The following is a 25,780-nucleotide window of genomic DNA, read 5'->3' as shown; positions in this document are numbered from 1 at the left end:
TTTTTTTTTAATACAAGGAATAATGCATTTTCATTAGAGAAAATGTAGTTACACAGCCAAGCAAAAGAAACATAAAGAATAATAGTTAAATTAATCTAAAAGTGAGATAGACAGTAAGAGATTATATATTTCATCAAGCTCGTTTGTAATTAATAGGCCACATTTGCTGCTAGGGTACTTCTTATTTTGATCTCTCATGAATAAAGTGTTTTTTAAATACCCAGTAACTCAGGTAACTAGTTTGATTCTGTGCGATATGGTCAGACTTTTTATGGCTAGAAGCATATTTAGATTTTTATTTGATTCTTCAAATATTACTTTTTCTTATTACTGTAAATTTCTACACCTTGTTTCAAAAGTATGTATTTTTGCCTTGAAAAGAGTAAAACAATTTTTATAAATGAATACCAAACTTAAAAAAAATACTGACTTTGTAGTGAATTGCTTTTACCAGCTCCCCTTAATACTCTTTCTGTCTAAAAATTAATATTGTTAGCTTATAACAGTTTATCTTAAGGATGACAGTAATTTCTACTCCTATATGGTGGATAAGGTAGCTTTCATTTTTTACTCATCTTTCCCTGCGTCTCTTTCAGTATGTCAGTCAGAAAAAAATGTTGACTTTGAATTAGTGTCAAGCTGTTTGTTTTTTGCTGGACTGTGGATGCCTTCCTATGAGCTCTTTGGTTCCTATTTAGATTAATTTCTCTTCCTTTATGTAATTGTTCTCTTTCATTTCTCCCTTATATTGTCCTGTTTGAAAGAAGTATTCTGAGTTAGTCTTTTATTTTAAAGTTCTTTTTTTCCCCCTAAAGAACTTCTGCCTTTATGATCTTATCTGCCTCTCTTCATATTTATTTTTAAAGGACGTAGGGCTGATTGTATTATTGCTATTTTTACAGATGGGAAGTTAGGGAACTAAGAGAATAGACAGACTGGATTACCTCAACCCTTAAAACGTATCATTTGTCCAAAGTCGTACACTCAGTATCTGACCAGGCTTTGATGCTTTTTCTCTAGAAGCGTTTCGTCATTTTGAATAAACATCTTTTCTGCATTACCCTAATGAAGCTGACAAATTTCAGAGATGTTCAGTAGTGGTGAGAAACTTGTATTAAGAGATAAGTGATCACAAACAGAAAGAGCCTACTTTCTTCCTGGACTTATTTAATGCCAGCGATTGTCACCTCCAAGGGAAAATTTGTACCACGGCTGCAACCTCCCTCTTATCTGTAGTTATACCACGTCAGAAATCTTCAACTCTAACACCTCTCTATGACCAACACATTTTATCCCTCCAAGCCTGTCTATAGGGTCACTAGCTTTTCTCTTACATTTTTTTCCTTACAACCTCTTTTCCTAGGAAACCCAGCTACCCTGGATCTCATAGCTGATTAGCTGAAATGCTCCCAGCATTTGTCCTTCTTTGCTTTCCTGTCTTTCCGCTATACCTTTGTAAAATGCCAACCCAATCCTTAGTGTGCTGTTCTACTCCTGTGTCTGAGGGCTACAGAAAAAGGACCCAATATGCAGATTAACCTTGTTTTAAATTCATCATTTTCACCCTCATCTGAGTATTCAGCATTGCCCAATGCCATTCGCTTGCTTGACCCCATTTAGTTCTCTCTCTCATCTGTTCAAGAACTTGACCAAAACTTCCCATTCTCCTTCTTGACTTCCTGTCACTTCACCCAAAAGAAAGGTCCTTAACTCCTACTTCACTGAAATGTTTACCTTTTTGCTCCAAATTTACCTGTAGGAGTGCCCTTCCTTACCCCTTTCTTATTGTTTTTAGAGAATGAGCTGTTTTCTCCCAGGGGGGGCCAGTACATCCCCTGGCCTTTTCTCTGTCCTTATCTGCTCCTTCAAATATTTTACTCTTCAGTCATCTTATGTACTGGCTCCATCTCTGTGAGTTATAAAAACAGGCACACCTCCTTTCGTTGTGCCTTGTTAGGTGGTGTCAGGTTTCTCCACTGTAAAATGACTGTATTTCCAATTGTAATTATTTAATATAGGGGAAGATGCTTTGAGACGATGCATGTATTCTGTTTCTTCTCGAACTTGATTGTTTACCATCCATTAGTGAATCATGCTTCCCCAGTTATTCCTGTGGTGTTGGCCTGCTGGTGATTTTCTGTTTCCGTCAGTCCTTGTACATTTGTTAGTTGTAATTCTATGAGGAAGAGCTGTCCTTTCTCCATCATTTATTTTACTTAATTATTTATTAGTGTGGACTCATAGCTACTTTCTTATACTAGGGGTTATAGTCCAGCACTGTTACTATTTTGTTGTTCAAATCGTTCCACCTTTGGCCACTGGGAGCTCCTTCACATTAGCTTCTGTCATTTGACATGACCCATCCTTTTCTGAGCACTTAACTGTCTGGTGCCACAAAATGTTTATGGTTTGTCTTGTGTTTTCCCTGCCCCAGCTCTAAAACCTACCACTTCTCCAAGCAACCTTGGTTCCTTTTATCAGCGAAGGGTTCAGATGCAAAGATCTGGGTGCCAATGTGCTTGTTGTTACTGAGGTGTCATTTGCTCCTAGGCTTTCTCTTGCTAAAAGTTTTCATCATGAATGGGGTTGAATTTTTCCATATCATTTTTTGCATCTACTGAGACGATCAGTTGTTTTTTTCCTTTAATATGATGAATGATATTATTTTCAAACATTAAACCAATCTTGATTTCTAGAATAAACCCCACTGTGTTTTGATACATTTATGATCCTTTTTGTGTATCGCTGGGTTGATTTTGTAAAGGATTTTTACATTATGCTTGTGAAGAATATCTTTAGTTTTCTTTTTCTTAGAAGTCTTTGCCTGGTTTTACTGTAATGGTAATACTGGGCCCATTAAAACCAGTTCTTTCTGTTTGCTGAAAGAGTTTGTGCAGGCTCGATGTTATTTCTTCTTTAAATGTTTGATACAATTTACCAGTGAGTCCATCTAAGCCTGAAGTTTTAATTATGGCAAGACTTTTAAATTACAAATTCAGTTGCTTTTGTAGATAGAAGACTATGGCTCTTTGTATTTATCCCTGGGCCCTGGGGAATGGGTGACTGTGATTGGCCAGGCCTGTCACAAATGCATCCTGGTGGCCAGTAGACTTACTTAGAAAGTGTTCCAGTAGAGAACGTGGCAGATTCAGGGTCCCAGGGAAGTTATCAGGCAACTTCATTTTGGGTTTACTGTACTCCAAGCCAGACATAAGAAATCGTATGGTTATGCAAAATCTTTTTTTCTAGTAATATTTATTAAGTGGACTTTTATTTTAATATTCCACTCCTTTCTCTGTCCCCTCACCAATGAATTATAAACTTTTTATGCCCCACCCACCCCAGGACCCTACATGATTAACCGGCTACCTAAATTTCCCACTTCATGTCTTTCTTTCCATCCCTTCATTTGTATCTCTCACCCTTTGCTTCATAGGTACCAGCCATACAGGCTTCTGTTCATTTCCTTTCCCAAAGATAAGACTTTTCCCTTCTCAGCCTCTTTGTACTTATATTTTGTTTTATCTGTAGAATACTCCCAGTTTTTTTCTTTTTTGTCTTTTTTGTCTTACCAAAACCCTTCTTTTGGTAAAAATAAGGGTTTATTTGGGAGAAGAAAACAAAACCACCACTGCAGTGTGGGAACATACACCTTCTTCCACACACAGAAGAGCTCGTAGTTTTTCATGTAGCTAATTCATTGACGTCTTTCTGGTGTAAGGTCACTTGTCACCCCTTTAAAGTCGCCTTTTCTAACTATCTTGTCTGAAGTAGACTGTCCCTTATTAATATTTAACAAAGCACTTTTTTGTTTCCTTCATAGCATTTATGAGAATGTGGAATAAATTGTTCGTTTTCTTGTTTTTCTATCTGATTCCTTGAAAGTAAGCTTCATGAGGATACGGACCTGGTTAGTCTAGTTCTTAGCGGTTCCTGTTATATCATAGATATTTAATACTTGTTTGAGTAAATGGATGTAAACAGATACTAATTTTGGTTTCATATAAATATGTATATACATGTGTGCTCCAATATAGAAAACATTTTTCATTCATTTACTTATTCCCTAAATATTTATTGAATACATACCATGTACAAGGTAGTGGTCCAGATGCTATATATACATATGAAATTCTGATTTTGAGAACTAAAATCATGTTTCATATGTGTATATAGCATCTGGATATTATTAATGTGATGAATTATTTTTTTGCTTTGCAAAATGAATTCCCCATGAAATACCTTTTTAAAATAAAATTCTTGTACAGTATATAATAAAAGTCTTTGGCAAGCATCTCTTTTATTTACAGATGAGGAAACAAGGTTCAGAGACAGCATAGGCCAAGGTCTCATAACTTTTTAATAGCTCTCACTAAACACACATTTCCTAATCCATTTCCATATTGTCCCACATCACAGGGCCTCCCCTGTGATTTGCTTCTTTAAAATTTTATTTTTCTTGTATTAGGGAACCAGCAGGATGTAATGCTACTGAGAATTGAAAGGCCAGTTGCTTTACCCTTCTCTAAAAAGTGAATGACCTGGCCTCTCTGTTTTGTTTTGTGTGTTTTTTCATCTTCAAATTGGGATAGTTGCTTAAATGATTTTAAGGGAGAATGACTTAAGGCATTTTACAAAATTAAAATTACTCTAAAGATCTAAAAGAATTTGTTTTAACTTTTTAAATACGGGACTGTTTCTATAAAGCAAGTTACACTTAAATAAACAGGCTCGTTTATGATATTTAGTTGAGTATTTGTTTTGTTTTCATTCCACTTGACTAACAGATATGATTGAGTTATTATCTGAGATCACACACATATTTGTATTGTAATTGTACACTTGGATATAAATGTGTCTATGAATGAGTAAAGAATAATTATATTTTCGGTTGGAGGCTTACCTTTTCTCTGCTGACAATTTTTCTTTTGACTGTCTTAGGCTATGTTTAGACTACTGATATTTTGAATTTTTTTGATTTACCAGACATGTTATTTGGATGATCCAAAGTTGTGGTTTTGGAAATATTTTAGGTAGGCATTTTAAAAACATTAAAAATTGTTTCACTTTTTGTTTCATGATTTTAGTTAAATTTTCCTCACATTCCATGGCTAATAAAAGCTGAGATTCAAACCCAGGTCCTCTGATTGTGTTACTTCAGCAATACTGCATTGCCTCTCTACTATTTCATGTGGTGTCTACTTCATAGAGTCGCTAAGATAAGGCATTGTAAACAGTGAGGCTTTGTAAACAGTGAGGCATTTCTGCATGAAGCAGAACATGCCTAGTAAGGGTTGTAGGAGTAAGAAAAGTAAATACTAAAGGAGAAAACCTTTTACTGTATATACATTGTCAATTTACATTTCTTAAATAGAATTGGAAATACTTTTGATGCCAGAATAATTTTCATGAAATGAAATTCTAATTGTATTAATGGGCTATGACCATATTTGAAAAAATATGAGACGTGAACACCATAATTTAGTGACCTTTAGAAGGAGTGCTTTTATCCCAATTTTTTTGGTATAGTTATATGTATATTATTTAATAAATATCATATGATTCAATTAAACAATGGTCAGATTCATCTATGAATGAGATAATATAGTAGACTCTTGGCATTCAAGATTTGACATTAGCTTTCTTAATATGGTTTTCTCAGTTTTGTTGAGATACAAACTTGAATGTTATGAGTTATGAAGCTGGTATTGGGGAAGTCCCTTGGCTAATGAGTACATCTAATCTGTCTGGACAACAGCATTTACATTTCAACCTCACTTCTAACTTCATATTTGCCATTTGTTGTTATTTACTTAGTAACTACCATGAAATGGTTTATACATAACACATATATATCCTTTGTTTCTTTGTGAAACATTACTCTAAGGAGAAAACACCCATTATAAAGGTAATGATAGTGAGGTAATCCTAAGAAAACAGTGCTCTTAAGTAAAAAAGTGGGAAGTTTATGGAAGAAGCTATATGTAATAGTAGCCATAAACTTGAGAATTTATCCCTTACCTATGTCAGGGGTCATTTGTATAATGAGAATTGAATTTTTAGCCTATGAGAACTGGTAGCATTTGATTATTTCACAGTATATCTATCATTCCATTCACGGAGTATTTTAAAATTACAGATCAAGCTCTGTTTGTCTTAAGTGGTACAGTTGCCTGCCGTAATGAAATAGAAGACAAAGCAAATTAATATTACCCTGGACATACTTTGCTTGTTTTTATATTCATTTGATAATTTCCAGTTTTACAAAGCAGGGGTGACCTAGTTAGGAGCTTTTATCCAGAACTCATTTTCCTTCATTTGGAGCTGTAGTAACATCAAATTCATCTTCAGTTGGTACGTGGCTTTGTGAAACAGTAAAACTTGAGTTGGAGGTGATCTGCTCTAGTGAGGAATATGTTGTATAATATAAAATACAGGAGTCCTCCTACCCGTGGGGCATAATTCCAAGACCCTGTGGATGCCTGAAACTGCAGATAGTACCAAACCCTGTATATACTGTTTTTTCCTATATATACATACCTGTCATAAAATTTAATTTACAAATTAGGCAAGGAAAGAGATTAACAGTTACTAATAAAATAGAATAATGTATAACAATATATGTTAATAAAAGTTATGTGAATGTGGTCACTCATTTCAGGGATCCCTTGCTGAAGTCTTCATACAGGCTCAATGCTTTCTGGCACAACGCGTTGCCGTCCATTAGAACGTTTTCTGTTCCTGTCTTCCACAAATGTAATGCCTTTTCCATCCTAACTAAACACTTATCATGCTCTGTGGCTATAACTTTTGCAGTTTGAAGTACAACAGCAAAACTAGCACAAATGTCTTTTTCCTTCTTCACAATTTCACAGATAGAAGATTCGTTTTTGCCATAGATCTTAGCAACCTCAGCATGCAATTTTTTTTTATTATTAAGTCAAGACCTTTCACCTTTTCACTGAAAGGAGACACTTTATGGCTTCTCTTTGGCAGATCCAAATTGCCAGCATCACTGCTCTTGCCCTTTTGTGCCACTGCTAACTAACGTAAGGGTTACTTGAATATTAGCACTCTGATTCTGGGCCAGTTGCTCTGATAACCGAGATGCGACTCCATGAGAGGCTAACGGACGGAGAACATATGCAGCATGGAGATGCTGGACAAAGGGATGAATCACATCCCAGGCAGGGCAGAGCCGGGCAGTGGGACATTTCATCATGCTGCTCAGAACAGCATGCAATTTAAACTGTATGATTTGTTTGTTTCTGGGATTTTCCATTGAATATTTTTCAGACAGTAGTCGACCACAGGTAACTGAAACTGCAGAAAGTGAAACCACAGATAAGGGAGGACTATTGTATATATCTTCCTCATACCCCGCCCCCCGTGGAAATTTATAAGGGTTATTTCTGTGTTAACTCTGATTGCTATTTTATTACTCCAAGTGTCTCTTTTATTCATTCATTTAGTAAGCATTTAATAAGCGTCTCCTGTGTGCCAGGTACTGTACTAGACTCCAGGGAATCAAAGATGAATCAGATTCAGTTTCTATCCATGTGAACTCATTCTGGTTAGAGAAATAATAAACATATAATCATGATATCCTGTAATTATCCTATAAATATTTTTAAAAATATAAAATGAGATAATATATATGAAAAAACTTCAATTTTACAAATTTAAGATATTTTTCCTCCAGTACATATTACAATGTTTGTTATATTCTTGAATTGATGAAGAGCAAAGAGCTATAAAAACATAATATTATAAAGAGGAATTAGTTCTGCCTGTACAGATGGATGAAGGAAGGTTTTGCAAAGGATGTGACTTTGGATCTGGACTTTGAAAAAGTAGCAATTTATGTTGAGAATCAGGAAAGGGGATTGTAAAGCAAGAAGGACACTGAGGCATAAAAGTGCTTTGTTCTATGTCAGCCATGTATCTGTAGGTTTATGCAGTTTACAGGGTTACTTCTGTTTACATTATCTCTGGGGTTTTATGACAACTCCGTGAGGCAAGTTCATTCAGCCAATTGCTTGAGCCTTGACTAAAACACAGGTTCTAGGGTGTAATAGAGAGCAACTAGTCATTTTATTCCTTGTCGTTTCATGAATGTCATTCATGATAGCTTGTACTATTGAATTTCTATGATAATATTTATGGAAGAATTGTTTTTTGACAAGTATGTTAAACACGTACATATAATGAAAACAATAGTCCCATTTTATTTATGTAAGCAGATTAGCTTATATTGATATACAAGTTATTTTTTAGAGGTTCCAGAAACAAATTGGAAAATGCTTACTTAAGATTTCATAGATTCTTTGTGATTCAGGCAGTTTTTCGGGATTTTCAGTCCTTTTATACCACTTACCTAAGAATGACAAACAAATGGCAACTGTGATTCCCCACATTCTCTTTTAAGTTTTGTTTCTGCAGTAGTTGAATAAATTTGCTGACATTAATTTTTTTTTTTTTTTTTTGCACTACAATGTTTGGTTAAAGTACTTTGCAGGGGGAAAGAAAGAAACAAAAACTTCCCCATTTAAACTTGATTTCTTGTTGTATATATATTGTATGTAGTCAAGGCAGTGTGGCACTGGTGAAAGAATAGACAAATAGATGAGGGGACAGAATACAGAGCCCAGAAATTGACCCACACATATAGTCAATATAAGAGCAAAAGATCAATTCAATGGAAAAAAAGATAGTCTTTTCAACAAATGGTACTAGAACAACTGGGTATCCATGCAAAAAAAGAATACAGACTCTGACCTTACACCTTCCCCCAAAATAACTCAAAGCAGATCGCAGACCTAAATGTCAAATACAGAACTATTTCCGTAGTGGCTGCACCAATTTGTGATCCAACCAACAGTGCACGGGGGTTCCCTTTTCTCTGCATTCTCACCAACACTTGTTTGTTGATATATTGATGATAGCCATTCTGACAGGTGTGAGATGATACCTCATTGTGGTTTTGATTTGCATTTCTCTGATGATTAGATGTTGAGTATCTTTTCATATGTCTGTTGGCCATCTGTATGTCCTCTTTGTCAAAATGTGTATTCAGGTAATCTGCCCATTTATTAATTGGATTGTCTTTTTGGTGTTGAGTTGTATGAGTTCTTTATAAGATTTGGATATTAACCCTTTATCACATGTATCATTGGCAAAGACCTTCCAGCACTGTGTTGAATAGAGTGGTGAGGATGGGCTTCCTTGCCCTGTCCCAAATCTTAGGGAGAAATGTTCCGTGTTTCACTGTTAATTATAATGCTAGCTGTAAGTTTTTTAGATGCTCTTTATAATTTGAGAAAGTACTCCTCTATTTTTCTTTTTCTGAGAATTTTTCTCGTGAATGAGTGTTGGATTTTGTCAAATGCTTTTAAGCATAATATAGCGGATTACATTAAATGATGTTTAAATGTTGAATCAGCCTGGCATCCCGGGAATAAACCCTACTTAGTCATGATGGATAATTTTTTTATATCACTGAATTCTCTTTTAAACTTTTGGAAATCATGATTATCAGGTTTATTTGTCTCAAGAGCCCTCTGAGGAGCCCTTTACCTGATTATTAAGACAAAAATTGAATGACTGTGGAAAAGGAGATAAGTTAAAATCTGAGAAAGACAAATTATAGGAGCAATCTTGTGTTCATTCTTTGATGTAAAAGGAACTGTGCGTCTAGGATATGGATAGTCTGTTCTCTGTGGCTATTTAAATTGTCTAGAATGATGATAAAATTTGGAATGAAGAGATCCTCCAAAGACCTGAGATTGCTAGATTAGAGGGAAGGGAGGATAGAGAAACAGAATGAACTCAGAGTACACAGTTTTGCTAGAGGAGGGATGAGTGAGGATCTAGAAGTAGCTGGGGGAAACTGGGACTGATTGTGGAGAAAGAGAGGAGAAAGAGGTACCATTTATCAAGATGGTAAGAGCCAAATCTCTGAAGTCAGACCGCTGAGGTTTAAATCCGAGCTGTGCTGATGATTGTATGGCACATGAACAAGTTCATTCTGTAGGCCTCAATTTCTGTATCTGTAAATGATGAGAATGGTAGACTCAATCTCACAGAGTTGTGAGGATGAAGTTACAAAAAAGACATTTAGAATAATATATCGCTCATAATGAGCTCTCCCTAAGTGTTAGGCATCATTAGTTTTAACAAAGTTAGCAAATGAGTAGATTGTCTACTCTTTTGCACTTAGAAGTTTATTTAATTGATTTTATCTTCATTAAAACTATTAACACAAAACTAGTTTGTTGAATTTGGCAATAGAATTATTTTCGTATACTTCCTGGATTTTCAATACAGTCATGCTTCACATAACGACATTTCGGTCAATAAAGACTGCATATGCCATGGTGGGCCCATAAGATTATAATGCAGCAGAATTTCTGGAAGAAATGGAAGGTTCGAGAGGATTTTTTTTTCCCTCTGACGGGAGCAGTATCTGTGGGGCTTAGCAATAGATTCCCTCACTCGCAGCACCGCAGTTTTGAGTGCAGATTACATCCCAGTCAGTCAGAGGAGCCTGTCCCCCCAGCGCTACATGCTCCCAGATCTAGCCTGATGGTCTTCAGAGTACATTGCTGTAACTTTAGAGTACGTTGTTATTTATTACTGTTGAGAACCTAAGATCCTGTACAAGGACACAGGTCCTTAGGTGCTCCCTTCACAAGTAGTGAGTGCCACTGCCACTTTAGTGAAAGTTTTCCTGTGGGAGTATGGAGCCAGCCTGTCAGGTTGTAGTGATGTAAGCACAAATAAGTTTTATTTCTTCCATCAATTCCATGCCAGAGAGAGCGCTTTGTGCCAGATAGGATCAATGGAACCAAAACAAATTTCCAAAGTCAAAATATTTAGTCCTCAGTTCTATACCCTCTCCATGTTAAACAGCCCTTTTTTAATGACTACTACAAAGTTCCTTAATCAGCCCACTGCTCCAACATGCAGTCCTTTATCAAACTTAGCTACCTATAAATTCCTCCCTAAAATGGTTTTTTGGGGGACTTTCTTTCCAGTGTGCGATGCATAAAGGCAAATATTTTATAGATCAAAGGTGTATTTGGTGTCTTTATTCAGATTCTTGAATTCTAAAGTGCGATAAGCTGAGATTTGGTTTAGTTTCCCAAAAATGAAGGAACTTTAGAGTGTAAATAATTATTACACTCTAAAGGCATCAGAACTGTATTTATCTCTCCTGTCTCAAAAAGTTGTTGTAATTCTTAAGTTTAGAATCGCTGATAGTGACAACTTGGAGCTATCTAGATTAAAGAAGTTTCGTTTATTTATCCTGACATTAAAACAGCTTTGACTGTAATCATTAAGCTTCTCTATGGAAGAAATAGATTTAAGCCAACAAATAAAAGAAAGATGAATATGATATATGTGGATAAATTAAATTTATTTCAGAGTCCAGAATTTTTTCAGATGTTTTCAAAAGTATGGATATTCTGTTAAAGAAATGGCTGGAAAGTTTATCTATAAAATGTAGAAAATTTATGTACAAGTTTTAAATGTGCTTTTAATAATTCCATAATTTGAATTTTCTTATTATTGCAGCTCAGATCGTCTGATAGAAGAGACAATAAGGTAGGAAAGTTTTTTTTGTATTTATTGTGGGGTTGTTTTGTTTGTTTGTATATAAATGAACAGATCAGGTTAACTCTAATAGACTTAAAGTTCATTTATCCTCCTTAAAGATGAGAATTTCATTAAATGGTAATGTGTTTTTACTGTGTCTTTCTCTTGTAAGAGATAGCTGAAGCCCAAAACACTCGTTTCCAGAATTACTAGAATTAGACTATTTTATGTAGGTTGATTTTTCTGATTAATTCATACTCATTATTTTCAGCCTCAAATCTTTTTACTCTCATTTTTTAATGGAAAACAGCCTTAAACTTGGGATCTGGTAAATGCCTTATTTATACCACTTATTAGTTTGGTACCAAAGTAATTGTGGTTTTTTGCAATTATTTTTAACCTTTTAAACCGCAGTGACTTTTGCACCAACTTAATATGTAGACTTGGTTTTCGGTTACAACAGATATAGAAAATCTGCTGTAATAATTTAATATTCTCTGTATTAACATTGAAGTAGTTTGTTGCTTAAGGGAAGGACATTTATTTGTTGGTTTGAACTGCTGAATTCTCTAGGTTTAGTGAATTTTCAATACCGATTTTAGGATGGTAAGAAAGTAAGTTAACTAGGGATGGTCTCTAACTTTAGAATTCAGCAGTGTCTAAAGCACTGTTTTTCAGGAAAGGTAGCATGAAATGCGTGGAAACAGCAAATATGGGTATTCTTACCACAGGCCTTGGTATTGTGCTCAGGTGCTTTACACGCTTTATTTTATTTAACCTCCTCAATAACCCATGAGGTAGACACTGATCGTTAGACACTACCTCCAAAACAACAACAAAAAATTAAGGTATGTTAGATGCCTGTGGTCACATGACTAATAAATAGTCCTCAAACCTGAGTCTCTCTAGCTGCAGAACCAGAGCTCTAGCTAAACCACTGCTATATTTACCGTCTTGTAGCAAAGAGTACAAGCTTTGGCGTGTGATATGGTTTGAAACCTGGCTGTGCTATTATTAGATCTCTGTTCTTGGGTAAATTATTTGGGGTCTTCATTTTCTTATGTGTTTAAAACCAATGGAATTGGTGATAATACCTACCCTAATAGTAAACACGTAATATGAGTACAATGCCTGGCTGATACTAGGTAATCTGGTAGCTCTATTGTCAATTTTTTTTATCTTTTTATTTTGATATCATTTCAGATTTCAGAAAAGTTCCAATAATAACAAAGAATTCCTATATACCCTTTACCTAGATTTCCCAAATGTTAACATTTTGCCACATTTGCTTTTTTCACAATTTTTTTCCAAACTACTGGAAAATAAGTTGCAGACATGATTCCTCTTTACCCCTAAATATTTCAGTGTTCATATCCTAAATATTTATTTATACTGATATGGACTCATGGATTCTTATTTTATTCAGTGGGTATAAGTTTCTACTATTATTTAATAATCTTAATAAATTATAATCTCTTATAATAATATGCAGTTGTCACATCTTGGAATTTTGTTTAAATTGCATGTACTTCTGTCTGAACAAAGTTTTCACAGAATTGCCTAATCGTTAACAGAAATATCTCCTTGTGACGCTTTCCCTTTCATCCGTACATAAGATCAGATCACACTTTGCCAGAGATTCCCTACAACCCTTTTTCTTTTTTCCTTCCTTTTATTTCTTCCTCTTTCTGCCTGATCTTCTAGGGCCAGGCTACCTTAACTCAGCTTTCCAATTCAAAGCTGGCCTACTTAAGGGATGACATATGAGTATAAAAATTTGAGTACCTTGTAGATTAGGAACATTTGAGAACCATTGAATCACTGTTCCTGTTATTTTGCTAGTTAAAAAGCAAAAAAAAACATTAATTAGAAGGTCTTTTATTTCACTAGTTCCCCTTTGTTTCAAAATATGATAGGTATCACAAGTGAAATGCCATTGAATACAAAGCTAGTTATGATTACTTATGGATAATATATAATTTTTAAGTTGTCAAATAATTATTTTTATATATTCTGTATGTAAACATTTACTTTTTTCTCTTGGTGATATGTTTTAAAAAGTATGTGCACAACTGATTATAAACTTTGGCGTCAATTTATTGGCAAGAACTAATATTTTTAATATTTATAAATTCTTAAGCTTTAAATATATAACTAGCATTGTCTTTTGTTGGAAATACATGTGTCTGAGTAGTTCACAGAACAGGTAAGAAAGTTGAAGTTCCAGTAAGCACATCAATGATTTATCATTTTAAAAGCATTATATATTATTTGGAGCTTATGTTTTGCCTCTTAGTATTTGACCCTTGAAATAACAACAGCCTAGATTCCACTCAGCCTGATTCCCAGTGATGGAGTGAAATGGGAAAGTATGTCTAGATGTACTTTGTGTGGTACTGGAAATCATGCATATTCGACAAGATAATAACATAATGTATGTTGATATTATCCATTCTCCAAGGAATGCAAAGTGCTTTGTGGAAATTATTTTTTAATCTTCTGTATCTACTTCTGAATCAAAGTGCATGGGAGATGGTGATAGTCCCAATTTAAAAAAACAGAGGCATATATGGTTCAAAGATTGCCCTCAGCTTGCTCCACCCAGATTTGAATTCTGTTACTTTACACAAGACCATAATACCTATTTGAAAATACCTTGTAAATTTATTTTAAAACAACCACATCTTAAATGTTTCATATTCTGTCATAGACATATACTTAAACTGAAAAATTATGAATAAGAACTAAAGATAACAAAGTATCATTTTATGTAAATATAAATATATATAATATATATTACAAAAGTACAATGTTTTTATTGTAACAATTTAAGTAATTCTATCAGTGTATAAAGAAAAAAGATTCATCTCCAGGTAGTGCCCCTCCATTCCTCCCCCTAAAGTAACTTGTATTAACAGACAGTTGTGTATCTAATACCTTTCTTACTGTAGTACAAACATACACAGAGATGTTTCGATTGATTGTTTCTTTAAAAAGGACTCATACTCTGCATATTCTGTGGTTTGCTTTAATCATTCAGTATATCATAAACATCCCTCCAGGTTAATAGAAATAATACCAACTCATTCTTTTTAATAACCAACTATTATTTCATAATGATTCTACCATAACCTACTAAACTATTCTACTGTTGTTTCCATTTGGGGGGCAAGAAGATTGGTGGGGTCTTTTTGTTTATTTTTTACCATTCCAAGCAATGCTTCAATAAGTATCCTTTTATTTATCTTCTTACACACTATTTTTTCTTCTTTGCCTTCTCAAATCTTGAAATTTCAGTTTTGATTCCTTTATCATTTGCTTGTAGTACTCTCTCGACCATTTTGCTCCAGCAGGATACTACTAGGTCCTACCTGTCCAAAAATGTGTTCAGTCAGCTCCCCGAAACGTCAGGCTATTAGAGACCCTAAAGCAATGACCTACCAGATGCCAGTGGATGGCTCAGCAGTGTTTCTTCGTAGGGGCTGGGTGTCACACCAGCTGGTAGACTGTCAGCTTCCTGCTGATAGGTCTCTCCGGCCATTTGTGGCAGTCCTTTTCCAGCTGCGGGGACTGGGGGCAGTTCAGTCCATCACTGCAGCCCCTGTACATGCAGACCCCAATCTCCTACTGCCTGGGCTCCGCAGGATGCAGTAAGACCCAGGTCTTTGCCCCAGCCTGGAAGAAAAATCTGGTCTTCCTGCCATCAGTTCCTTGGTTCTTTCCTTGCTTGAGAGAGTGTAGCCCTCCCTGGCTTTCTTCCCTGGAGATCTCAAGAGAACTTGGGACCTCAGATGGACCCTCCCCAGCACGTCTGCCTTTGTTCTTGTGTTCCCCCATGGAGGTAATGAGGTCAGGAATTTGTGTTATGACCACCATCTTCCCAGAAGCTCTTCAGAAGCAGGAGGCTTTAAAAGAAACGTTTCACATATTTTCAGAATTACTCGAGAACATTCTATTTCCTATTGTTTTTTATGTCAGTATCTAAAATAGTCCCCCGTGTGTGACATATAAAAATGGATACTGACCCATCCTCTAGGATTCTAGTGTCCAGGGAGATAAGACTGTTTGTTGGCAATGGATAATCCTGGCAGTGATAGTGAAAAGATGTTAACCGAGATTCTCTTGAAAAGGACGTCAGAGTAGTCACACAGAAGAAACTATATTCTGCAAAGAGTGCCTTTTCCTTCTCTTTCAGTAGTTTGATGAATCTGTGACCTTTGTCACCTGGCTTAGAAATCCAGCGTAATTGTTGTATGTGTGTCCTAAAATCTGCTTGGTAGGTTCTCAAGTAGAACTTTGGAACATAGTCTTTTCAATTGAAGGCTTGTTGTGTATGAGTATTTTGTGATATGTTGCACTTTGGGTTCTATTTTTATGGTTGTAAGTCCCTACTTCCCTCTCAACAGTTTTTCCTGATTAAGGATATTTTAGTAGCTGGCCCCTTTTAAAACCATTTTAAGAAGCTCTTACAATATTTATGATTTCTCTGTTAATATCTTATTTCGTTTGTTAACTTTGGGGAAAAAACACAGGAAATGGCTTATTGCCCCCCAAAGACATCAGAGGACAGCAGTGGGGATGGAGTGGTCATTCAGAAAAAGGACAATGGGAAGGTGACTTAGGAGGTGATTTTTTTTTCTCTTTTCATTTCTCTGCCCACTGCTTTTCAAGATCATCTTAATTTTCTGTTCACTTTTAAGGGTATGATGGATCCATGCAGGATAAGTTTAAATGCCAGTTTAATTAGCTTCTCTTCTCCCTTGCAGCATTGCTATGGCAACAAAGGAAAATATGACTTCACAAAGAGGCGTGTTGAAGTCAATTCACAGCAAAATGAACACTTTGGCCAGTATCCTTTTTGAAAATTTGAAATCCGTGGGGTTTAGGGGGTGGGGGGAATAGGTATGTGTGTATCTCTCTCTCTCTCTTTCTCTCTCTCTCTCTCTCATACACACACACACACACACACACACACTCACACACAACACACACAGCAGGTTGCCCTCATGAGTAGGAGGAGAGGCCAGTCACTAATCACATAATATGAATATACCTTGAAGTACTACTTGATGAAAGGTCATATTGTTTAAGTACCATTTCTAAAAGATTGCACACCAGAAGTTTATTAGTAGATTGAGAAAAAAATTATAAATGTGAATTTTCAAATTATTTTACATTTTAAAAGCTCTCATATCCATGTTAGAACTCCACACATGTACAGTATTCTTACCTAAACACCATAAATTATATGCTTTTTCTTTTTTCAGTTTGGAAAATAAGTCAGTGGCAGATGCTTAGAAGGGGAAGGAAAGAGACAGCCATATGTACAGATGAGTTGTAACTGCTTATGGAGTATTTTCATTGTGACTTGTTATACGCAAGCTGAACTCTAGGATAGATATGCTACTTGTTTGTTGTGACCTCTACCTTTTCAATTCTTCAGTTTCCCAATTTAAGTTAGTATTACTGATACTTCTGAGAAACCCGGTGAGAAAACTGATAAGCCTGTTTACTCTCTGAGAAGTCAAGACTTTTAGGGAAAAAGGTTTCCTTTACCAATTACTAAGGGGGAAGGACCTATGTAATTTTCAGAAGTTGAGTATTTGTCTTGGGTAATTTCAAGTCACTTAGTTTGAAACCTTACTTGCCTGAGGAAAAGAATATTCTGAAGTGTGCTGGTTTTTTGTGAATTTTGTTATTCCTTGTCACCCTAAATACAAAACCACACATCCAAAATCATTTATATTTTATCTAGGGCAATACAGTTTAAGGAGTACTGTTACATACATTATCTCATTTTATCGTTACCACAAATTACAATCATTCCAAAAGAATGTGTGTTAAAAAAAAAAGAAATAAAATATGTATGAGTTAGTCAGGACTCCATAGAGAGGTAGTGACAGAAACTGAATTCAGACAGACTCGAGGGGAAAGGAGGGAATTAATTTGTTCATATATCTGTAAAATTCAGGGATAGAATTTGGCTTAAGGCATGGCTAGATTCAGGAGCTCAGATTTTATTAAATCAAGAATCGCCTTTCCTTTTTCTGTTCCCCCCACCTACTCCTCTTATTTCTGTTTTCCAGTGTGTTGGCCTCATTTTCAGGCAGGTTTTCTCCTCGTGGTGCTAACAATGGCTATGAGAGTCGCCTCCTACGACTTTAAAAATCCCCATGATAAAAGGGTGTCTTTTCTAACAGCTGTGGCAGATGTCCCAAGAGGACTGTGGTTGCCCCCAGCGTGACTCACTGCCTCTTCCTAACCCAGTCACTAGCCGAGGAAGGAGTATTCTTCCTGACCAATCCTGAGGTTGTAAGGCTGCATGTACACCTGATGGCAGAGGGCAAGGACATCTCCACCCTACTCCATGGACCGAGCGAGATTATGATAAAGGGAGAGGGGAGGTTCCCTAAATGTAAACTGGACAGAAGTAGGTCTACAATAGACGAGGTTTCCTAATGCCAGAAGTTTTCATACTTTCTCCAAGGGGATTGTTGATCCTTCTTTCACCAAGTAAGGCAAGTGTGAGATTTGTACCTTGTAGAAGTTTCTGCCTGTTACTTCATGCTTCCTGTTCTTCTTCATTTTAAGAGTTATTTCTGCAACTTGTTCTTTTATTATTAATTCAAAAAACACATTAAAGCCTACAGTGTATAAAGCTCTATTCTGGATGCACAGGGCAATTCAAGATTAGAAGAAAACATGGTCCTGATGTAGAATACGTAAATATACAAATGTAGTCTCTGCTGGGAGTCATTTTGCTACAGGAAAATGCAGTGAGGATTCGCAGAGAGAAGGGATTGTTTCAGCTTTCCAGTATCCTCAGTGCTTTTGGTGGTGGTATTCCTGATCTTGATATAATACCTCTATTAGCAAAAGGATACCCCTGCAGTGTATAGTCAGAAGCCGTTGCTAGAAATGCAAAACAATGTAGGATACACAGACATGTACTTTGGTCTGCAACATACGAACAAGTAAGAAATATGAAGATGTTTTTAAATACTGAGTAAAATACAGTTGTGACTACTACAAAATCCCTAAAATGGACATTTTCCTGTCTTTCCTTTTTTTTTAGTTCCCCAAATAAGACAGCTAGAGCAGTTTAACACGTTGCGTACGGATCACGAGAATCTTCATGAGGGATTTAAACCCCGCCGTACGCAACGTGTTAACTCACTTGCCTACCATATCCTGCCTACTGATGCCAAAGAAAATAAAAAAAACATTAAGTAATGAGCAGTGCGCGGTTATACAGACCCAAGAGTTGGTTCCAACCAGTTGCCTGAATCCAAGGGAGCTTATCACCCTGTGAGGAGAGGTCAGGTACTCCTCAAAACCCTCTGGCAAAACTTTTCATTCTGCTGAGAGGAGGAAGGGAGGGAGGAAAGGAGGGAGAGAGAGAGAGAGAAAGAGAGAGGAGCAGTGGGGTGGAATGGGGATGATGGTGGCTTTACCTGTGCCTCCTGTGCCTCCCTCTGTTCCTGACCACACTGGCTCCCACCCTGACCTAAAGCCTGGCAGTAATCCCTCAGTACATGGTAGGCGTTCCTGTTATTTTCTGCTCCGTCTCTCTCTATTTTTTTCTTTTCATTATTCTTAGCTGTGTACTGCAGTGTACTGGGAGACTTAGATTTGTTTGCCACCTGGGCATTTCCAGTTCTGGCATGTGTATTTACTAAAGACTCCCTCAGTGTGGTTTTCTTCCTATCAGTTAGTGTTTCTGGACTCCCCTGATCTGTATTTTTGTGATTTCTGTGACTTTTCACTAAAGAGGCTTCTTCCAAATATGACCTTAATAAAGATTTCCCAAAGATCGTTTTCCTGCTGTGAACAGCCTGATCCAGCGTATCAACCTTAGGAAGCGGCGAGACTCCCTCATCCTGGGTGGTGTTATTGGTGTCTGTACCATCCTGTTGCTGCTGTATGCTTTCCATTGATGGGGCATCTCCAGGGACTCTTGACAACCACCGCTGTCACGCCCTGATCTGGAAGAAGGAAGAGGAGGAAGGAGAAGTCTGTTGCCCTGATAATTAGCCTGACCAGCAGGATGAATTCAAGACTCATAGTGATGGACTCTGTGACGTGGTCAGGTTGAACTGAAGCCAGTTCTTCTGCACTATGTTTTCTAACACACACTTCCTTCTGCTTTTAGTTTTAAGAGCGGGGGGAGACAGAGAGAGTTCTCAGTTGCTTTTGTCTCCCCAGGAGGTAAGTAAACCAATCAGAAACAGAGTTTCTGTCCTTCAGTGGTAGTGTAGAAGGCTGGTGACAAGCAATGTCTCATAGCTAGCCAGGCTCTTCAGGAAACCAGGTTTCTCCGTATCCAAAGACTGCTTTCCTTTCAGACACCAGATTGGGTTGTGAATAAAAATAGTTCTTGTCCTTTTATTTTACCCTCATGATGAGAAATCACAAGTCATTTCTTGATAATCTGTGCTATAAATTTCTACTCTGTATCCCCAACTCTTTTGGTATGCAAGGAAAATTCCATTTTTCACAGATTCTTTAAGATGCTGACGGGCCAACTTCAACAGAGTTGAGGTTGTCTGAAACAGAAGACACACACTGCAAAAATGCGTTTGTCTTTATTTTTTAATCCTGTGCACACTGAGGTTAACTGTACTGCTGGAAAAACAGCAAGAATGACAGGCTTCTATTTGAAAGGATGCAGTTATTGTTTTGATTTTTTGTTTCTTCCATTGGGTTAATATTTGCTGCTACACGAAAATGAAATCTCAATTCTGCCATGAAAAAAGAAGCTAAGAGCCAATGTTTGTCAGTAACCCCGGCTATGCCCCCACATGTCAGGATTAACACTGGTAATTGAGTGGGGGCGGCTCAGTTTTCAGTGAGATCTGTTCAACAAGCCACATGTAACAAAGACATTGATTGAGGGGTCACCATTCAGATAATTCCATTTGTAAATGCCCCACAATTTCTGAGCAAAAGCTTTGTGAACTATACTGCCCAATGTACCAAGAATTCTGTATTCTGTGAAAACCTGTTCATTCCAAATCTGTTAAGCTTTTCCACACATCCAGAGAATGGTTTCAGCTATTGAAGGTACATGTGACAGAATCTCTCTCTGTCTGCACCTGTCTTCTGTTATCATCCCTGGACAGTGACATTTACACCACTCACCAGAATTATTTTCAAGTTTAACCATTTCTCAATTTCTGTAAATTCATTACTTGTCTAACTGAATTACCACAAATAGTTTGAAGACTTCCAACATCTACAATCCTTACCAAGAAAGAAGACTGCTTTTCACTACTGGAATTTATTATGGTCTTTATAGTAATGACTTCAGATTGTGCCATGGGGAATAAAAGGAAAATAGCATGTAGTTCTTAACTACATCATAATGTGTTGATGGAGTCGTTCAGATGAACGTGATACACAGGCTGATGGGTAGACTAACCCTGGTCTGGTACAGAGACTGAGAGGTTTTTCATTCTGGTGTCAAAGTTTTATTATGTTCTGGGTGTGAAGGGCATTTGATATATTTTTTTTAACTAGGGGGTTTATTTTTCTAAATATGGGTTGTTTGATCAGTAGTTGATTGGGGGTGCCCTTGAAAGAAAGTTTAAGTTTTCCCAATGTGAACCTTCAACGATCAGGGAAATAAATTCATTTATCAAATTCTCTACTGGGAGAACAAAACTTGTCTCCCCTGACACTTTATTATCTTTGATTTTTCAAAGGGCCTTGATTGGTGGTTATGCCTCAGCAGAATTTATGGGACTTTGGTTGCTATAGAGTTGTCATTTATAAAATCTGAAGTATCATAAATAAAGTTATTTATTTAATTGTAATGCCAGTCTTTTTTACTGGTCTGATTATTTGGTGCATTCATTGAAGCTGATTGTGTGACAGTAAAACCAGAACCTGAGCTAATCTAGCTTGCTGCAACTAAGTAAACAAACACTTTTGATGACTGATGAGCCTTTCCATTAGGTTTCTACTTAAGTGAAGTAACAGAATTGTGTTGGTTATTTTCTTTACGAAAATAAAGAAACTAGTTCTTCCAAGGAAGTTGGAAAAGCGTGGTGTAGATGTTGGTGTCAGATGGGTCTGACTAACCTCCCATTGCTGTAGCCCATAGTGAGGTGACCGGGGCCAAATGTAGATAGATAGGACAGAGTTCATCCTTTCCAGAAAGAAACCCTAGAGCAAGGAAATAGAAATGTGCCATTATAAGGAGAGGCTCAATTTGGATCCCATGATAGCTGATTTGAACTCTTTCAGTTTCATGCCATTTTATTTTTATTTTTTTTAACCATCTTGGTTTTCTCTTCTTTTTTGCTGTCCTTACAGACCTGTTGGTAGGCCCAGGAGTCAACAGTGAGCTCCTTGTTAGAGCCAGTCGGAGCTGGGAGGTCAGAAGGAATTTTCTATTGCTAGTCCCAAATGTTGCCTCTTAGGGCAAGTGTTTTCCCTCAGCCATTTCTTATATAATGCATCTTTCCTTTGGAGATCTTTTTTTGTAATCACTCAAAAACTTTTCCATTTCACTAAAAAGTATGAAAAAATCATGGCAACGTAAACGGCAGAAAATTCCCAGAGGTATACTTCTGAGATTTTGTTTCTATGTGTGTTGATAACTTTAGTAAAAAAAAAAAAGTTTAATAACTAATCTGTTAACTCAAGTTCAAGCCCAGATATCCAAATGCTTTAGTTGATCTGTCCTGGCTATCTCTACATTTTTTATTATTACTATTAGATGCTGAAGGATTCCCTGTAACCTGCATTGGTCTCCCTTTATTTTTCTAATGTTACGAAAGGGGCTTACCTTCTCCACTACTCCTCTCTCCAAATTCACTTTTACAGAGAATGCCTTTTCCATACTGTGGTACTCAGATCAGGCATGGGAGTAAAATCCTAAGAATGGAGACATCATGAGGGCACTTTTTGTACCTTGAACCAAATAATATTTAGTTCTTTCCTGTTGGATGCTGAATACATCTGAATAGAAAAATTGAGTCTTTTGATATAATGACTTTTGGAATTGAGGCACCTTGGATTTTCATTCCCACCATTAATTTTCTATATCACTGTTAATCTCAACCTGATGAAAAGGTCTTTAAAGAACTGGACTGGCCCTTTTGGGTTTTTAACACCTCGTGTTTGATCATTAGCCAGATGTGATTTCTTGGGAACTGGGTTTTCTAGCTGGCAGTACGAAGCTGTTGAGGGTAAATGGCCATGTCTAGTGTTACACTGAATTTTGTGTAACTAATGAGCAAGTGTCACTAACGAGCAAACATTCCGCGCAGAAAATTAAAGTGGTTGTGTTCCTTTCTCCTTTGGGGCTAGAGGTTGTTTAGCGTGGTCTCCAAAAGGATGCAGAGCTTTTCATCACGGTCTTTCTCAGCTCATCTTGTTACTCCTTTGTAAATCTGCATGTCCTTAAGTTTTATTGGGGAAAAGAAAGAGAGGAAGGGACAAGTGACTCTTAAGGATGTTTACTGGGTAAGAAACTGAGACAAAGCTGACCCGTGTCTTGAATCCTTCTCATTTCCTTTGTAAGTTCTTACTTTAATATCAAAGTCTTTGCGTTTAGTGCCATCCTGTTCGCTCGCGGAGAGGGAGGGAAATCAATTCCAGTCACACTTGACCATGATGGAAGATGTTTCCTCATGAAAAATGCCAATACATTTTTCTTAAAAATCTATCCCAAATGCACTTTCTAATTTTTTGCTTTTAAAATGGCTTCTTGGAACCAGTTTTATTGTATTTGTATTTAATTTTTGTTCTCATCTAAATGTGCATCTTCTGACTGTCCGGAAGAAGCTTTGTTATGTAATTTAATAATAAATTAGAAATCTGAATGGTTGTGCGTATGGTCGTTTGTACTGGAACAGTACCGTCGAGGTGGTTTGGGGTCACGATTGTAAACTCTTTGGTTCTCATAAGTATGTCTCATGATGTCTTAAAAAAAAACCCAGGGTGAAACAATAGAGGTATGAAAAGCTATCACTTATCATTCAAAAACGTCAAAGAGAAACACCTACCAGACGCATTGTCAGAAAGACTTATAAAAGCTGGAGTTGGGGTCTTATTTCTTTACCATTAGTTACAATAGATTTTGGTTCCCCCTTGGGGTCGTCGTGGTTGGCGCAGTGAGACGGGGGAGGGTAAATCACATCACTTGGTGCAGACTTGCCGTTTAGAGGTGAGCTTATGTTACAGTGACTAAGTGAGGATAAACGTGGAAGGAAATGAGTCTTCATTAAGCTTGCATCCTGGAGAGCCTGTGGGAAGAGAGAAGGACTCGGCTCCTATCGGCCATGGTGCGGAAGGATGAGTTTGTTATCTGAGTGCACTTACATACGAAACCCTGAACTTCTGGAAGCCTCCTCTTGTTCTGCACTCCACCTTCCGAGTCATGTCCTAGCCCCCTGTCGTCACACTGTGTGTGTGTGTGGCGAGGGGACAAGGTGTAGGACCTGCAAACTGTCCACAGGGTCCTTTGGATGGCTACCTAACGTGGCCAGTCCTGTGTGCACACCCCCACCGAGGTACATAAATCCAGCACCACCGAGTGTGGTCCACTTCTTTTTACAGATAAGGAAACAAGCCCAGAGGGATTAAGTAATTTGCTCAAAATCAGAGTGAACAGTGAAGCAAGGAATTTTAATCTTGAGGGCTCTTTGATGCCAAATCTTGTGCTAGTTCCACAAAATACATTTTAAATCATGCTGCATGATTAGGAAAGAGCTATAAAATAACCACCAATTTTGCCTGGTTTAAAGACAAGACATTTAAAATCTGTCTCAAGCCCTGCGGCTCGATTATTTTCAAGGAATGCTAGCTATTAGCAAAATGCTTCATACAAAGGACTCGTTTGTAAATCACTTTCCTTTACAAGAACTAATGTGTTGAAGTTGTAGAAAATGTTATTTTAGTGGCCTTAATTCCGACCAAAAGTTCTTCCCACCTCTGTACCTTCTAGTTTAGAACCTCAGGTCTTCCTCGAGATGGCTGACAGCACCCCAGCACAGATCCTCGGTCAGTGCCACCCAATCCTGGGCAGTGTGCGTTTCCCTTCAGGTGCAGCAATGGCTTTGACCGGCTGCCCCTCCTGTTGTACGTGGCCTTTCCTGGGGAAACAATCTCAGGCTCTGTCCCGACTCTACCCCGATGTGCCTTGTCAGATACAAGGGATGCCTAGAAGTAAAAACAGGCAGCTGGAGACTCTCACTGAAAATGGTGACTGTCAGGACATTTTCTCTTGTTTCTCTAAAGCGAAAGCCAGGAAAAAAACAACTATATTCGTCCCACTGGAGATACAGATTTGCTGGCTGAGTTGGAACAGAGAGAATGGCACTTTCGCCTGATACCGTCCGCTCCACTTGGCTAAGCTTTCCCACTTTGGCAGAGCGGCTCCGCTTACAAAGCTCTGTGTCACTAACTCTGAAGATGCTTAAAAGCTAAGAAGAATGGCTGCTGGAAGTCTGTAACTTTCTGCTCAGAGGAATCCCAGAGATCACTTGACAGTGTTTTCCTCACCCTTGTAAAGTTACCTCCTAATTTTTTAGCCTCATCTGTGGTATTCAGTTTCCCTCCTTTGAGATAAAGAAGCTCTAAGGAAACAATCACTTTCCCTTAATTAGCATATTCTTTTTAGATATTTTCAAACATCCAATTGGCCTTTTATTAATGAGATTGTTTATTGCTTAAGGGGGAGCAGGCAGAAATGGTAGCTACTTTTAACTCCGTGCCCAAAAAGTATGGTTTAAACATAATCATTTCCCCCAAAGTGACAAATTATCTCTAAACGAATGTGGCACTTAATTCTTAAAATTCTCCCACTGGTCATGAATAATATGCTGAGACTATGGCATTTTGTGTTTTTCACCCTCAGTCTTCTCCAATTCCCTCTCTTGTCCCCCGTTGCATGTCCCACAAGCTGGGGCCTTATTCTTCATTACTGGACTGCATGTAACAGCCACCCTGTGACCTGAGCGCTCTGCCTCATCTAACCCCGCTCACTACTCTGCACATACGAGCTGCGTAGTTTATCTTCCTAAACTTCCAACCTCTCATCACTGTTCGAGAATATCCGGCAGCAACCTGTCATCTATGCTGGTGTTATAGTGAGTTAATGCATGGAAGGTACGGCCAGGGTTTTGCTTCATTCATTCATGCATAAGTATGTACATACGTACATAGACACACA

At 37.3% G+C, this 25,780-nt stretch overlaps 1 protein-coding gene across 2 annotated transcripts in view; it reads left to right on the top strand.

Annotated features, from left to right (window-relative positions):
* GOSR1 (golgi SNAP receptor complex member 1) overlaps positions 1-21,413 on the top strand; it is a 37,629-nt gene extending 16,216 nt beyond the window's left edge. For both annotated transcript variants that reach the window (XM_019739533.2, XM_019739532.2), the window contains exons 7-9: positions 11,578-11,607; positions 16,365-16,447; positions 19,411-21,413. In XM_019739533.2, the coding sequence (XP_019595092.2) occupies positions 11,578-11,607; positions 16,365-16,447; positions 19,411-19,535 (238 nt within the window). In that variant the 3' untranslated portion in view covers positions 19,536-21,413. The remainder of the gene's footprint in view (positions 1-11,577; positions 11,608-16,364; positions 16,448-19,410) is intronic.
* Positions 21,414-25,780: the final 4,367 nt, after the last annotated feature.

The sequence above is a fragment of the Rhinolophus sinicus genome, linkage group LG15, assembly GCF_036562045.2.
Source record: "Rhinolophus sinicus isolate RSC01 linkage group LG15, ASM3656204v1, whole genome shotgun sequence".
Classification (NCBI taxonomy): Eukaryota; Metazoa; Chordata; class Mammalia; order Chiroptera; family Rhinolophidae; genus Rhinolophus; species Rhinolophus sinicus.
This window is presented reverse-complemented; position numbering and strand designations above follow the sequence as displayed.